The 12,645-nt window shown below is 41.9% G+C and overlaps 1 protein-coding gene across 2 annotated transcripts; it reads left to right on the plus strand.

Annotated features, from left to right (window-relative positions):
• The first annotated feature begins 1,436 nt into the window (after positions 1 to 1,436).
• Positions 1,437 to 11,246, plus strand: LOC116717832 (B-cell receptor CD22). Of its 2 annotated transcripts, XM_032559463.1 has the most exons (19): positions 1,440 to 1,955; positions 2,047 to 2,112; positions 2,831 to 2,929; positions 3,179 to 3,290; positions 3,358 to 3,503; positions 3,589 to 3,709; positions 4,284 to 4,417; positions 4,759 to 4,881; positions 5,412 to 5,558; positions 5,709 to 5,814; positions 6,025 to 6,188; positions 6,903 to 7,052; positions 7,177 to 7,308; positions 8,074 to 8,155; positions 8,274 to 8,322; positions 8,527 to 8,613; positions 8,694 to 8,827; positions 9,357 to 9,475; positions 10,403 to 11,246. In XM_032559463.1, exons 2-18 carry the CDS (start codon positions 2,064 to 2,066, stop codon positions 9,451 to 9,453), a joined length of 1,932 nt encoding a protein of 643 aa, XP_032415354.1. In that variant the 5' UTR covers positions 1,440 to 1,955; positions 2,047 to 2,063; the 3' UTR covers positions 9,454 to 9,475; positions 10,403 to 11,246. The 2 variants fall into 2 exon arrangements, with proteins under 2 accessions (XP_032415355.1, XP_032415354.1); XM_032559464.1 differs by lacking the exon at positions 9,357 to 9,475 and having other exon boundaries at positions 1,437 to 1,955.
• Positions 11,247 to 12,645: the final 1,399 nt, after the last annotated feature.

A 12,645-nucleotide genomic window follows, 5' to 3' on the forward strand; every position in this document is an offset into this window, starting at 1 on the left:
GGAAATATGCAGCAGCTGGTGGACTTTTGATACCTACGAGAAACTTTTAGTCATCCCTTCAAAATGATATTGGCACAAATGTTTGACACAAGTTTAGTTAGTTTTGGCCAAATAAGATTTCGACTGGCTAAATTCTACCAGGTTGCTTTATCTGTGCATCCACGGTTTCATTTCCGTGGACGGCTTGTGAGTAGAGATTGACAGAAAAGCTAAACTGCACATCATCATTACTCCTGGGTCAGAGCTGGGCTAAGTAGCCAATTGGCTAAAACTGACATCTTTTGGCCAAGCCGCAGCAGGGTAGGATGTTAAAGTCATTTCGACTCATCAGGCTAAGTGGACACAGTTGACTGAAAGGTCTCGAACCTCCACACGTCTGGCTGCGGGTAGCTTTCATTGCCAACAGTTCTCAATTAGAGCAGAGGATAAGAGGACATCTGGGCGGCGGAGTCAAAGTCTGTTTGACTTATGTATATTAATGTCCGCCCACAGGCCTGGTTTCATTTCATAAATAAACCTTACATGGAGCTGCAAATGTCAGTCACTCTGTTTACAGCTTGGACTGATGCTGAGACAATATCCAAGCAGAGGGAGAATCTACCGACTTTTACTATGATAACTTGCCTCACTAACTCCTTTACATGAACAAAGTCAAAGTACTTTTGCATAATATACTAAAACAAAAATACAAAACCTGCCAAAGAAAGGCAGACGATCCAAAGGCCCCAGGTTTACACAACATCTGTTAGTACTAAATGAATTTTTTTACAACCTTAACTTTTCAGCCTTTTTATGGTTGAGATTATTTTCTTAATTACTCAAGAATTAAAACCTTGGTTTTCATTCCCATTAGAACATGTAAGCAAAAAAAAAACCCCAACAAATTCTAATGTGCAAAAAGTCTATTTACAGTGAGCAATGATGAAATGATGAAACACTTTTATACATGCAATGCAGTAAACTTTCCGCTGTTTTGTTTTTTCTTTGCATTTTGTTTGTTAATCCTTGCTCTGTCTTTTGCACATGACTCGAAGCATGTGCAAAAGATGCACATGCTTTGAGTCGTGCAAATACCTATGTGCAGGTACTATGCAGATAGAAAGATGCATAGCACCTGCATTTTTCTATGTGCTTCTAAAAAAAATAGCTGTTTGTATTTTTAACACATTTATTGGGAGCTTTAGTGCCAAAACAATCATAAAAATTGTTTTATTTCTCAAATTGCAGTGGCATAATAACACTGAAAACTTCGAGAAAGTTAGGAATCATGTGTAACTTTGTACATAATAACTGATGCAGTATTGAATGATACTGAATATTACTGAACCATTTTTTATGCTTTATTTTGAGGTCGATCAGCATTTAGGAGCTTTTACTTTGGAAAGCTCCAAAGTAAAAGCTTTGGAGCTTTGAAGATGCCAGGCTGTCTGTAGCCCCCACCTGTGAATCCACTAAAGTAGTATTGAGCCTTTTTTGGGTGAAGTTAGCTTTAAAAAACCTACTATGAGTACGTTTTTCCTACCCAAGAGTGAAGGAGCAGAAGAAAAGGGAATAAAGGACTGTTACATAACAAATGAATCTAACACGTACTACAGGTTAATGACATTTGACTTGTAGCACAGACACGCGTCTCTGAAACCGATGCAGAAGTGATAAGATCACATGGATGTCACAGTTTCTCCTTTTAGCTCATCTTTTGAGACAGATTCAGATGGAGAAGTGGAATAAAAAGCAACAGTGGAAATGGGTCAAACAATGACGGATGAGGAGCTGATCACTTTCACACCCACCTCTCACCCCATCCGCCTCACTCCTCCTCCCATCTGACAGACGCCAAACACTGAGCCTCCCTCATCGCTATAAAACCTCCTCACCTCCATGACTGTCAGGGACATAAACATCCTGAAGTGTCTGTGCTTATCTGACTGGCTGAGGTGGATGCAGATACTCTGAGGGTGAGTTCTTGAGATTTAAGTAGTTTGATGACATTTGCTGTGATCAGTGAGTTCTTCAGCTCTCATCTAATTGTTTATGGTGACATAACAGAGCTCGTGTCAGCGGAGATGTTGGCAGGTGCGCTAGTTCTGGGCACCATCCTCACAGCTTTACCAGGTATGAGACGAATGGTATTATTTTTTAAAGTGTTGTTTTTTCTTTGCATTTTGAAAACTAGAATCAAGGCGTGTTGAGCTCGCAGATTTTTGGGGGGGAAAACTGTTCAGTTACAGATTAGTTTTTAATTTAGGATTTATATTGTTTACTTTGAAGTTTTAAAATCAAGTGGCAGATTTTTAAGAGGCATTATGTCGACAATGTCCTGCAGCCAGGTGCCCTTCTCTTTACACTCCGACTTATTTATAAGTATTGATTGTCTTTTGTGCAAGGTAGTCAGCCAGGCCCACAGTCAGCAGCACAGGACGACACCACGGCTGCACATCAAGGAGAACGCTTCCTGCTTAACTTTGAAATGCTACTCTCTGAGATTTCATGTTTGAAATATATTAGGAAAACAATTGGCCATGTACTTGTTGCATGTCATCACCCTGTTTACAGTCAAGAGATGGCAATTCAGGTGAGAATTGTAGAAAATGCGGTGGAATATGTGCTGATTTTTGTGCATTTTTACCAATGGCATGCACATACATTTTGGGAAGAGGTACACAAGTGGACAATTATGTAACCATGATTTTTACTGTAACATATATGTAACATATGTATACTGTAACATATGTATACTGTAACATATGTATATGTTTGCTTGTATTTTTTGTGCTTAGATTCCTAAATTAGAGCCCTGACAATTGAAAGATTCAAAGCGTTTGTCTCCTAGGTGCTCAGAGCAGGTGGAGTGTGTCGTTTTCCAGAAGAGTGATCTGTGTGTGGGCAGGAACTACAGTGACTCTGCCCTGCCGTTATGACTACCCCTCAAGTTGGTCATTTGTTCATTTTGCAATTCTTTAGATGGACGGTTCAAATTTTTGTGAAAACAAGTAAATGTACTTTGTTGGGGTTTTATGTAACAGAGTATAAGAAATCTGAAAAGTAAGATTTTTTTTTCCACTTCACACTAATAGGATGTTGTGTTGGTGTATCTCATTAAGTATCAGTAAAATATGTTGTTGTTTATGGCTTTAGGATATGTTTAAGTGAACAACAACATTGTGTAAAACTACCCCAGGTCACACTGTGAGGCGCGTTATGTGGTTCCGTGTTTCTACTGAGGGTCGCAGGGAGTTTGCTCACCACACCGACCCCAACCAGATCAGCCCGTCCTACCGCGGGCGCACGCGGTGAGAACTGCAAGTGCTGTTATTGTTACAGTAAAATTACGTTACTGAATTGCTGCCTGGATTCTAGCTACACCGGGGGAAGCTACTCCAGCTGCTCGGTTCAGATTCGGGGTGTGCAGCTGGGCGATGCGGGTCAGTATCACTTCAGGTTTGAGACAGACCAACCGCTGGGGAGATGGACCTCACCTGACACCATTACTCTGGATGTAACAGGTAGGTGAACAGAAGCTAAAGCTGCTGAGACATCTCAGAAAAGTCTCCGTATTTAATGACGTGTGTTTGTCTCTGTGTGTCACAGAGCTCCAGGTTCAGGTGCATCCAGCTAGGCCAAGCAACATGTTTGGATTTGGAGAAACAGTCTTTGTAGGTTGCCAGGCCAGAGGATGTGCTGCCCCGGGGAGAAGCTTGGTACTTTACAGGTAAGTCTACATAATGCCTGTTTTATTATTACAAGCAGCCATCTACTGTGACCAGACAGGGGTCAACAGGACACGAAGGAGGCACAAAACACACTGTTAAATAATCACTGGGTCAGAATTACTTTTTAAAAGTAGAGTAAAAAGGCAAATATAAATTGGTAGCAATAAGTCAATCAGTGAATTTATCCAGGAAAGAAGATGGAGCAAAAGCAATGAACCAGGAGTACTTTCTGTGAGAAAAACAAAGAGAATACACACAGTTAATGTCAGCAATAACTAAACCCTGGTTAGGTGTATCTTTGGATGCAAAAATAAGAGAGAAAAAGGTGAGAGATGAGAGAAATGGCACTTATTTGACATAACTAAAAAGTGGCACCATTGGGCTAGTGCAGGCCATCCACTTCAGCTGTGCTATCTGCCTAGCTAGCCCAACGCTAACTGGCTAGCTAGCTGGCTAAGTAGCCCAAAGTTGGCATTGTGTCGGGTTTTCTTTCCACCCCTATCCCCATCTCTTACTAGCTAATGGAAAGAAATCACAGTTTACCGTCAGTTCCCTTATCGTGTGATGTTTTAGGAACGGATTGAACCTCGGCTCGTATGAGAAGAAGATGATTAACCGCTTCGACCCGCAGCACGCAGGCGCATACACCTGCCGACCAATCCCACCGCAGAACGTCCAGTCACCGTCGGTCTCCCTGACAATGGGGTGTAAGTAATGTCAGCCAAGAAGAACAGAAACTTTTAGGATTTTTAAAGTTTTACACTGTTCACATGCATCTGGAAGTAATGGACAGGGGATAATATTTATTATGCTCTTGTTCATAGATGAGGACAAATGTCTTACAATTTGAAGAAAGCATGAAGCAAAGAATTTAGGAAATAATAATCATGCACTTTATTTCACATAATAAGCTGTAACATATATATATATATATATATATATATATATATATATATATATATATATATATATATATATATATATATATATATATGTTGCAAAAGTTATTCATATTTTGTCAGAATTGTGTCCTTGTTTCTCACTACAGATAGTCCTCGCTCCACTTCCATTGCAGTGTTTCCTGCCGGAGAGTTGTCAGAGGGGGGTTCAGTCACTCTGACCTGCAGCAGTGATGCAGCCCCACCTGTTGAGAGCTTCGCATGGTTTAAAGGTAAACAGTGGGGAATGTTGGTCGGTTGTAAGCTTTGAAGATTGTCCTACGATTGCATGCTATCCTGCCGACTCAACAAGATGTCGAGATCGATGTGGCTCCATCTGATCTAGTGGTCAGTTGCTGAAAGAAATAGGCCGCTGTGTCACATCATATTTATAACCACAAGGAGACTTATTAAGAATTTCCAGAAACGTCAGCAACTCAGTAAAAAAATTAATGTATAAAGAAAGAAAGTGCTTCAGTTGCATGTGTTTTGTATAGATAAATAGGAGTGACAACAAATGTACCACCAATAATCCTAAAGTAAAACATTTACTTCTTAGCCCATCATCCATCCATCCATCCAATTTTACCTATTTACTTAAAAGTGAATAAATAGGGATGGGTGCACTTGATTCTTTGTAAGCCACACACCCATTAGGTGGAGATAGTAAAACTTTTCAAATTGTCAGAATTCCCGGTTTGAAATGATAGTTATCATATTTTCCGTCCACATGTAAACACACATTTTTCTCCTTTCTTTGCAGACATGGAGAGTGGCAGCATTCCAGACAGCTTCCGTCCTCAGCTCCACCTGTCCTACCTAAAGTACACAGACAGAGGAGAGTACTACTGCGTCGCCCGCAACTCCCTGGGAACAGAGCGCTCCGGATCACTTCTTCTCAACGTCAGCTGTGCGTGGTCCAAATGTATCAGAGGGGCACAGCAGGAATATTTATGATAATTAAGTATTCCACTGACCAGTTGCTCAGCTGGACTGCGAAGGTTAACATCAGTCTTTGTTGTTTAACTTTATGTTTTCTGTTCCTGTTCCTCCTGCGTAGACTCTCCCAAAAACACACACGTGTGGACGAGTCCTCAGAGGGACATCAGAGAGGGCTCGTCTGTAAACCTGAGCTGCAGCAGCCACGCCTCCCCTCCTCCCAGCAGGTAAAACATCACCTTGAATCAGCCCCATACAACTTTGCTACTTCACCATGTCATGCATTTGTTGTGGCCTTATTATTTTAAATAAGGCCCTCGTGTCTTCCTGACCAACCGTATTACATTTCTGTTGATTTGATGATGTCAAAAATCTGTTGAAATTACTAGGCCCAATGGTCACCATCATCATCATCACTTCCCTGATTTCCTCTGCAGGTATGTTTGGTATCGAATCACAGGTGACCAGGTGGTGCCTAAAGGTCACAATCAGAACCTGACCTTTCCTTCAGTGGGGGCTCAACATGCGGGTCAGTACTACTGCATAGCAACAAACCGACTGGGTTCCCAATCCTCTCTTGTTTCTTCGCTAACAGTCCTCTGTAAGTACAAGACGCATCCCTCCGCCTTTTTCTTTTTCATAAACCTTTTTTTTTTCAAACAAATTAACATTGTCTTGCAAAAGTATTCATACCTGAACTGCTTAAAATCAGACATGTGGAAGAAGGCTCCTCGGGTTCTCTGCGATGTTTTGGGTCAGTAATTCATGGAGCGTCCAGCAGGAACTCTACGCTGGTTGTCCGTAAAGTTTCTCTGAGTCAACATGTTTAAGTCCTTACCCACTGAACTAAAACTGAACTCTGACTGGGATCATTTCAGATCAACCTGAAGAAGGAACTTGAGCTTTTTTGTAAAACAAAAAAAAATAGTCTTTAGATGGACAACATGGCAGAGACAAACTAAATATTGATTTTTAGATATTTTCAAATGTATCGTTTCCATTTTTAGTCCCATGACTATGTGCTACTTTGTATTAGCTTTACATAAAGTACACATCATTTTATGGTTGTAACAAGACCAGATGTGACAAAGTTCGAGGGCTGCGAATACATTTGCATGACATTTGATCAGTTACTGTAACGGTATAACTACTGGCCTTTGCTTCACTCTCTGGCTTCGCTTGTCTTTGATTTTAAACAGTAACAAAACCAAAATGATTAGAACTGCATGTTGAACTTCAGCTGGTGTTTGCCTTGTCTTTATGAAAAAATGATTTATAAGAACATTAATCTTCTTTTCTTCCCTCCTTTGTGCAGATCCCCCTAAGAACACCTCAATTCTGGCGCGTCCTTCCAGCGTGGTGGACGCGGGCCGACCCCTGACCCTGACCTGCAGCAGTCAGGCCTACCCAGCCGTGGACAACTTCACCTGGCACAGACTCGCTGTGGATGGTGGCACTGTACACTGTTAGCTCTGATTTTTTACTCTTTTTTAAAAAAAATTTCTTTGTGGTGAATGTTTGCAGTCACCGTTTGACTTAAATTAAAACTGTAAAGCTTACCTTTTTTTTTTCTGTTCTTCATGACGCAGCATGGGTCACCAAGTCTGGGCCCGTCTTCACCTTCTCCGAGGTCGGTCCTGGGGAGAGTGGTCAGTATTACTGCGAGGCCAGGAACCGAATCGGAGCCCACAGCTCTCCGGTCCTGACAGTCAGAGTCAGAGGTACAAATCAGCTCTGATGGATCATCTTGAATGTTGCCAATTTCTTGAAAATCTCATTTCTACTCTTACGATCAGTCCTGTTTTATTTGTTTAATTCCTCTTTTTATTTTCTAACTATTATGGGCAATCTTTTTCTTTTAAATTACCAGTATAATCTATTAAAGTGCAGCCAGCTTAGCATTCAGCATTCAAGTGTTTATTTCTGTTAAGTGAGAATGGGAATACTATGTTTCACTGCAGTGAAACCCACCTGCTGCATATTTACAGCCATGTTTCTGATCATCTCAGACGTTGCAGAAGAAGAAGAAAGAAAAAAAAAAACGGCCTTTGAGTATTTGTCAGTATTTATATCATTGAAGGTTTTCAGATATGGTTTCTGTTTGTCTGCGGCGATGAGCGATGAAGCCTCCTGGTCACCGTCGCAGTGGTCCGTCCGGCCTCTGGCTTTCATTGTTTTTCTATGATTCACCGTGAGTCATGCAAACCACTCTCACTATTAAGAGAGGAGGTGATGAGGTGCTGCGGAAAACTGCTATTCGAGTCTAGACAGCTGAAGAAATGGAGCTTTGGAAAGAAGAAGTGGAAATACAAGACTCGAGTCCAGACAGGCGTTTTCTGATGTGCAGATCTTTAGCTCTTCAATCACTTTCCTTTTCTATTTTTATGACTTCTGTTCAGTTGTAGCCGGCTGAACTTCCTGCTTTCGCGTTTGGCGACAGCGTGTTTCTGTCGTGCCGATGACGTTTGCGATGTCTCCGACTGCAGGTCGTTTAAAGGCGATCGCTTTGGCTTCAGCGGTGGGCGTGTCTGCTGGTCTCATCACGCTGACGGTGGCCGTCATGATCAGGTGACTGGAAGTACCTTCACCTCTGCAGCAGCTGTTTTGTTTTTTTTCCCCTGTTTATTCATCACTTTTCTTCATCAGTCTTGTCACTGACTGCGTCTCTCTCTCTCTGCGTTCACAGCAAGAACATGCACAGAGTAGACACAGAGTCCGTAGACGATGTAAACAAGGTACAGCTGTCTTTGTCGTTGTTTTTAATCAGTCTTAAGAATAATCCAGCATTTTGTGTTTTACTGAAGCTGACAGTAGGAGAAAACATGGGTTTGAAGAATGACCCCGGTTACCGCAGTAAAGTCTGGAATGATTTTTCATGATTTGTGATCCTATTTATCTGGTTTATCCTCTGAGGTTTGTGTCTTTCCGTTTGACCCCAGCATCCAGCGGCGACATCCGACACCGTGTGCTGCGAGTCAGCCGAACAAACCCTCCCTGTCAGAAAAGGCAAGATGTCCGACATCCCGGTGAGCCGCGCTCAACGTCACCTGGGGAACGTCCACCAATGAAAGGGAAGAGGAATTAGATGTTTTTCATGTGCACACAGGAGGAGTCGGAGGATTTAAGTGACACCTCCCATCCCTCCATCGTTCCTCTGATGGACGCTCCGCCAATCAAGGAAGTTTCAGGCCGCAGCTCCTCCTCCAACTTCATCACTGTGCATTACTCCAGGATGTCCAGGTAGACACTAACCAAAGTCTCCTGCTGTTATTGTACTTAATGTTTTTGGTTTTTTCTTTACCAAAAAGTACCAGAAACACCGACAGATTATTTCACTTATAAGTATTATTTTACATTGTGACTGAAAATGTGCTCCTATATTTGGTTGACAAGTTACCAGTTAGTTTTGTCTTATTTCAAGTGTACTAAGATATTTGCACAAGAAACTAGACCAAAAATACTTAGTAAGTTTTTGTGTTTTTGCAGTGTAAAGAAATGTTTGGGAGTACTACTAATTGTGACACCAGCGATCAAGTTTGTGAAAAATGTTTCTTCCCCCACTAAGTGAGCGTAGTCACATTAAAGCTTGGAGTTTGCTAGATTTGGGAACATGGCACTGCGATGTGAAAGAATTTCATGTTCAGGCATTTTGCGCTTCCTGATCAGTCACTGTAGAGGATTTTTCTTAACATCATTAACATCTTTTTGTCTGGAAGATCGGGTTTTTGTGAACTTACCGATTTGGTGGTGCCTCATCTGTTTCCTGCAGCCCAGATCAGGTCCAGGTGCACAACATGAGAGGAGAGAGGAAACCGAGGGATTCTTCCAAAGTTGTTTACACTTTACTGCCCCAGCCTGGGCACTAAGCAGGAGGAAACGCCTCGTTAGGTACGACTCCTCACAGCACACACTGCAGAGGATAAAACCCTCTTCTCTGACGTTTTTAGCTTTGAGATTGTTTCGTCAACATTTCACAAATGCAGCAGAAATGGTAGCATTTACGTAACAGTGGAACGAGTTTCCTGAACGATTAAAGTTGACCATTGAAAAGAGAAATCAAATTCCAATCTCATATATCGCTGTTAGGCTGTAATCTAGTTATTTTTGCATCTTTTTAGTTTAAATGTATTCAAATCAGGATAAAACTACGTTCCTAACAGTGTGTTGGTACACCTTTTGCTAGGTCTGAACCATTGAGGCGTGGGTTTCGCAAGACCCTTAAAGAAACAAGATGTTAGCAGCAAGTGCTTTCAATCCAATACGTTTTGAAAGAGAGCGTCCATACATAAGTTGTATGTGCAGCACATCCTGCAGATGCTTGATTGAGATCTTGGAGACCAAGTCAACGCCTCATATCACCACTTGTTATTGGTTCTTCAAAAGAAGATCTGTTCCAGCAGCGCTAGAAAAGTTAAACACTGCTCATACTAAAAGAAAGCTGGTGCTTAAGAACTGATTTAGAAATGCTGTGTATGGATTTAGTGAACACTGACTGTAGACACAGCTCTATAAGGTTGGTGTTAGTGCAAATCGGGTTATTTACTAAAGTTGAAACTGTTTTTACTATGTCGTCTTGATCCAGAATAAAGAAACTCCAGAGATTTAAACATGGCGCCTTCGTAATTCTGATTGGTTATTGGTCCCCACACTCCCAAATTGTTACACTCATCTGTTTTTCCTGCTTCTAACTCTTTAAGGACAAAACGTCCACCGTCTGCCCTGGGTACCACGAGGAAACATTCACTTTACCCGCCATGTTATGTGTGATTAGTGTTCCTCCTCCTGATATGTTGCTCTGTTGTCTTTGTCCCACAGAACACCTGGACCGGCCTGGTGTGAACCGCACTCTTTGCTTTCATCACCTGGTGGCGCAGAGCGCTTCCTGTATCAGTGAATCATGTTACACCATTCCAGTTCAGGCAGCAGAGGACCTCTCGGTGAACCCGGCTCCTGAACTCTGCTGCATGTCTTCTCCTCTTTTCTTTCAGTGCATCCCAGAGTGGCATGCTGTCCAGTGAAGTGAAAATGCTTTAAAGTTCTTAAAGGGTAAAACACAAATATATAAAAAAAACTTCACGCTGCCTGGTTTGCACATTTTGGCACTAAATGTATATTTGGTATGTTGTTTTTTTGCTTTCTCTGATCATTTAGACTGCTGAATGTTTGTATTCTGACATAATTGTCTGTGATAAGACTAATGGTGTGAAATTAGGAATATTAGGGGAGAAAACCACAAGAACAAGGCTTGATATTATGTCAACCTTTGGGGTACATTTTGACATCGCAGTGGTTGGGATCTGATTCCTTACTCTCTGCGTCTTTGTTGAATGCAGATTATTTTAACTAACTGTAACCTAAAAGGTGAAAACAAGGATAGTGAGGAAATATTAAACTGAAGTGACTTCTCACTTTGTTCTTTTCTAGTTTACTACTGATTGTGAATTATAGTTTGGCTATAAATAAACGTAATCTGCTTATCGACTGAATTACTAATTATAACTGTCAATTTGACTTTTTTCACAACACATTTGAGAAATTCCTGTGACTCTGACCCGCTCAAGAATTTGTTGCCACATGGAGGTTTTGTTCTTTTTGTCCGTCTTACAACACAGATATGATGTTACAGAATGTGGGGAAATTAAACATGGCAGCTACATTACAGGCGTTTTGCAATGATGTTCTTTGGTTGGTCAAAAATGGAAATGAAAAGCAATCACTTGCTTACTCAACTTCTGTTTCCTCAAATTTTTGTCTCGACCTGATCGTTTTATTCAAATTTCATATGGCTCGACATCAAAAGAAATTAAAGAATATTAATTTCATGAAGTAGAAAAAAAAAGCATTTTAATTTTTACATTTCCTTTATAATGCAGAGATTCAACTGCAATGTTTTAAGAAAAACACAGTATGCATTGAATGAGTATGAATATAATTTAGTGGGGTTTTTTTTAATTATTATTACACCAAGATTATATGAATAGATTTAAACAAGAACTCAGGTTATATATATATATATATATATATATATAAAAAATTCCCTTCTCACCCACCGCGGGTGGTTCTTATCCTCTGAGCTCGGGTCCTCTACCAGAGGCCTGGGAGCTTGAGGGTTCTGCGCAGTATCTTGGCTGTGCCAAGGACTGCACATTTCTGGACTGAGATGTCTGATGTTGTTCCTGGGATCTGTTGTAGCCATTGGTCCAGTTTGGGGGTGACTGCCCCGAGGGCCCCGATGACCACAGGCACCACTGTGGTCTTCACCTTCCAGGCCCTCTCCAGTTCCTCCCTGAGGCCCTGGTATTTCTCTAGTTTCTCGTGCTCCTTTTTCCTGATGTTGCAGTCGCTTGGTATTGCTACATCTACCACAACGGCTTTCCTCTGTTGTTTATCCACTACGACAATGTCTGGTTGGTTCGCCATTACCATTTTGTCTGTCTGGATCTGGAAGTCCCACAGGATCTTAGCTCTGGCGTTCTCCGCCACCTTTGGGGGTGTTTCCCACTTTGATCTCGGGGTTTCCAGTCCATATTCTGCACAGATGTTTCTGTACACTATGCCTGCAACTTGGTTATGTCGTTCCATGTACGCTTTCCCTGCCAGTATCTTGCACCCTGCTGTTATGTGCTGGACTGTCTCAGGGGCCTCCTTGCACAACCTACACCTTGGGTCTTGTCTGGTGTGGTATATCTGGGCCTCTATTGCTCTGGTGTTTAGGGCCTGTTCCTGGGCGGCCAGGATGAGGGCCTCTGTGCTGTCCTTGAGTCCAGCTTTTTCCAGCCATTGGTAGGATTTACTGATATCAGCCACTTGGGTTATTTGCTGGTGGTACATCCCATGTAGGGGCTTGTCCTGCCATGATGGTATCTCTGGCACCTCAACCTCCGTTCCCTGTTGTCTGAAATATTCACTGAGCACATTGTCTGTTGAGGCTTTGTCCCTGATGTATTTATGGATCTTAGTTGTTTCGTCCTGGACTGTGGTTCTCACACTCACTAGTCCTCTGCCTCCTTCCTTGCGGCTCGTGTATAGTCTCAGGGTGCTGGATTTGGGATGGAATC

The sequence above is a fragment of the Xiphophorus hellerii genome, chromosome 3 (assembly GCF_003331165.1).
Source record: "Xiphophorus hellerii strain 12219 chromosome 3, Xiphophorus_hellerii-4.1, whole genome shotgun sequence".
In the NCBI taxonomy this organism is placed as follows: domain Eukaryota; kingdom Metazoa; phylum Chordata; class Actinopteri; order Cyprinodontiformes; family Poeciliidae; genus Xiphophorus; species Xiphophorus hellerii.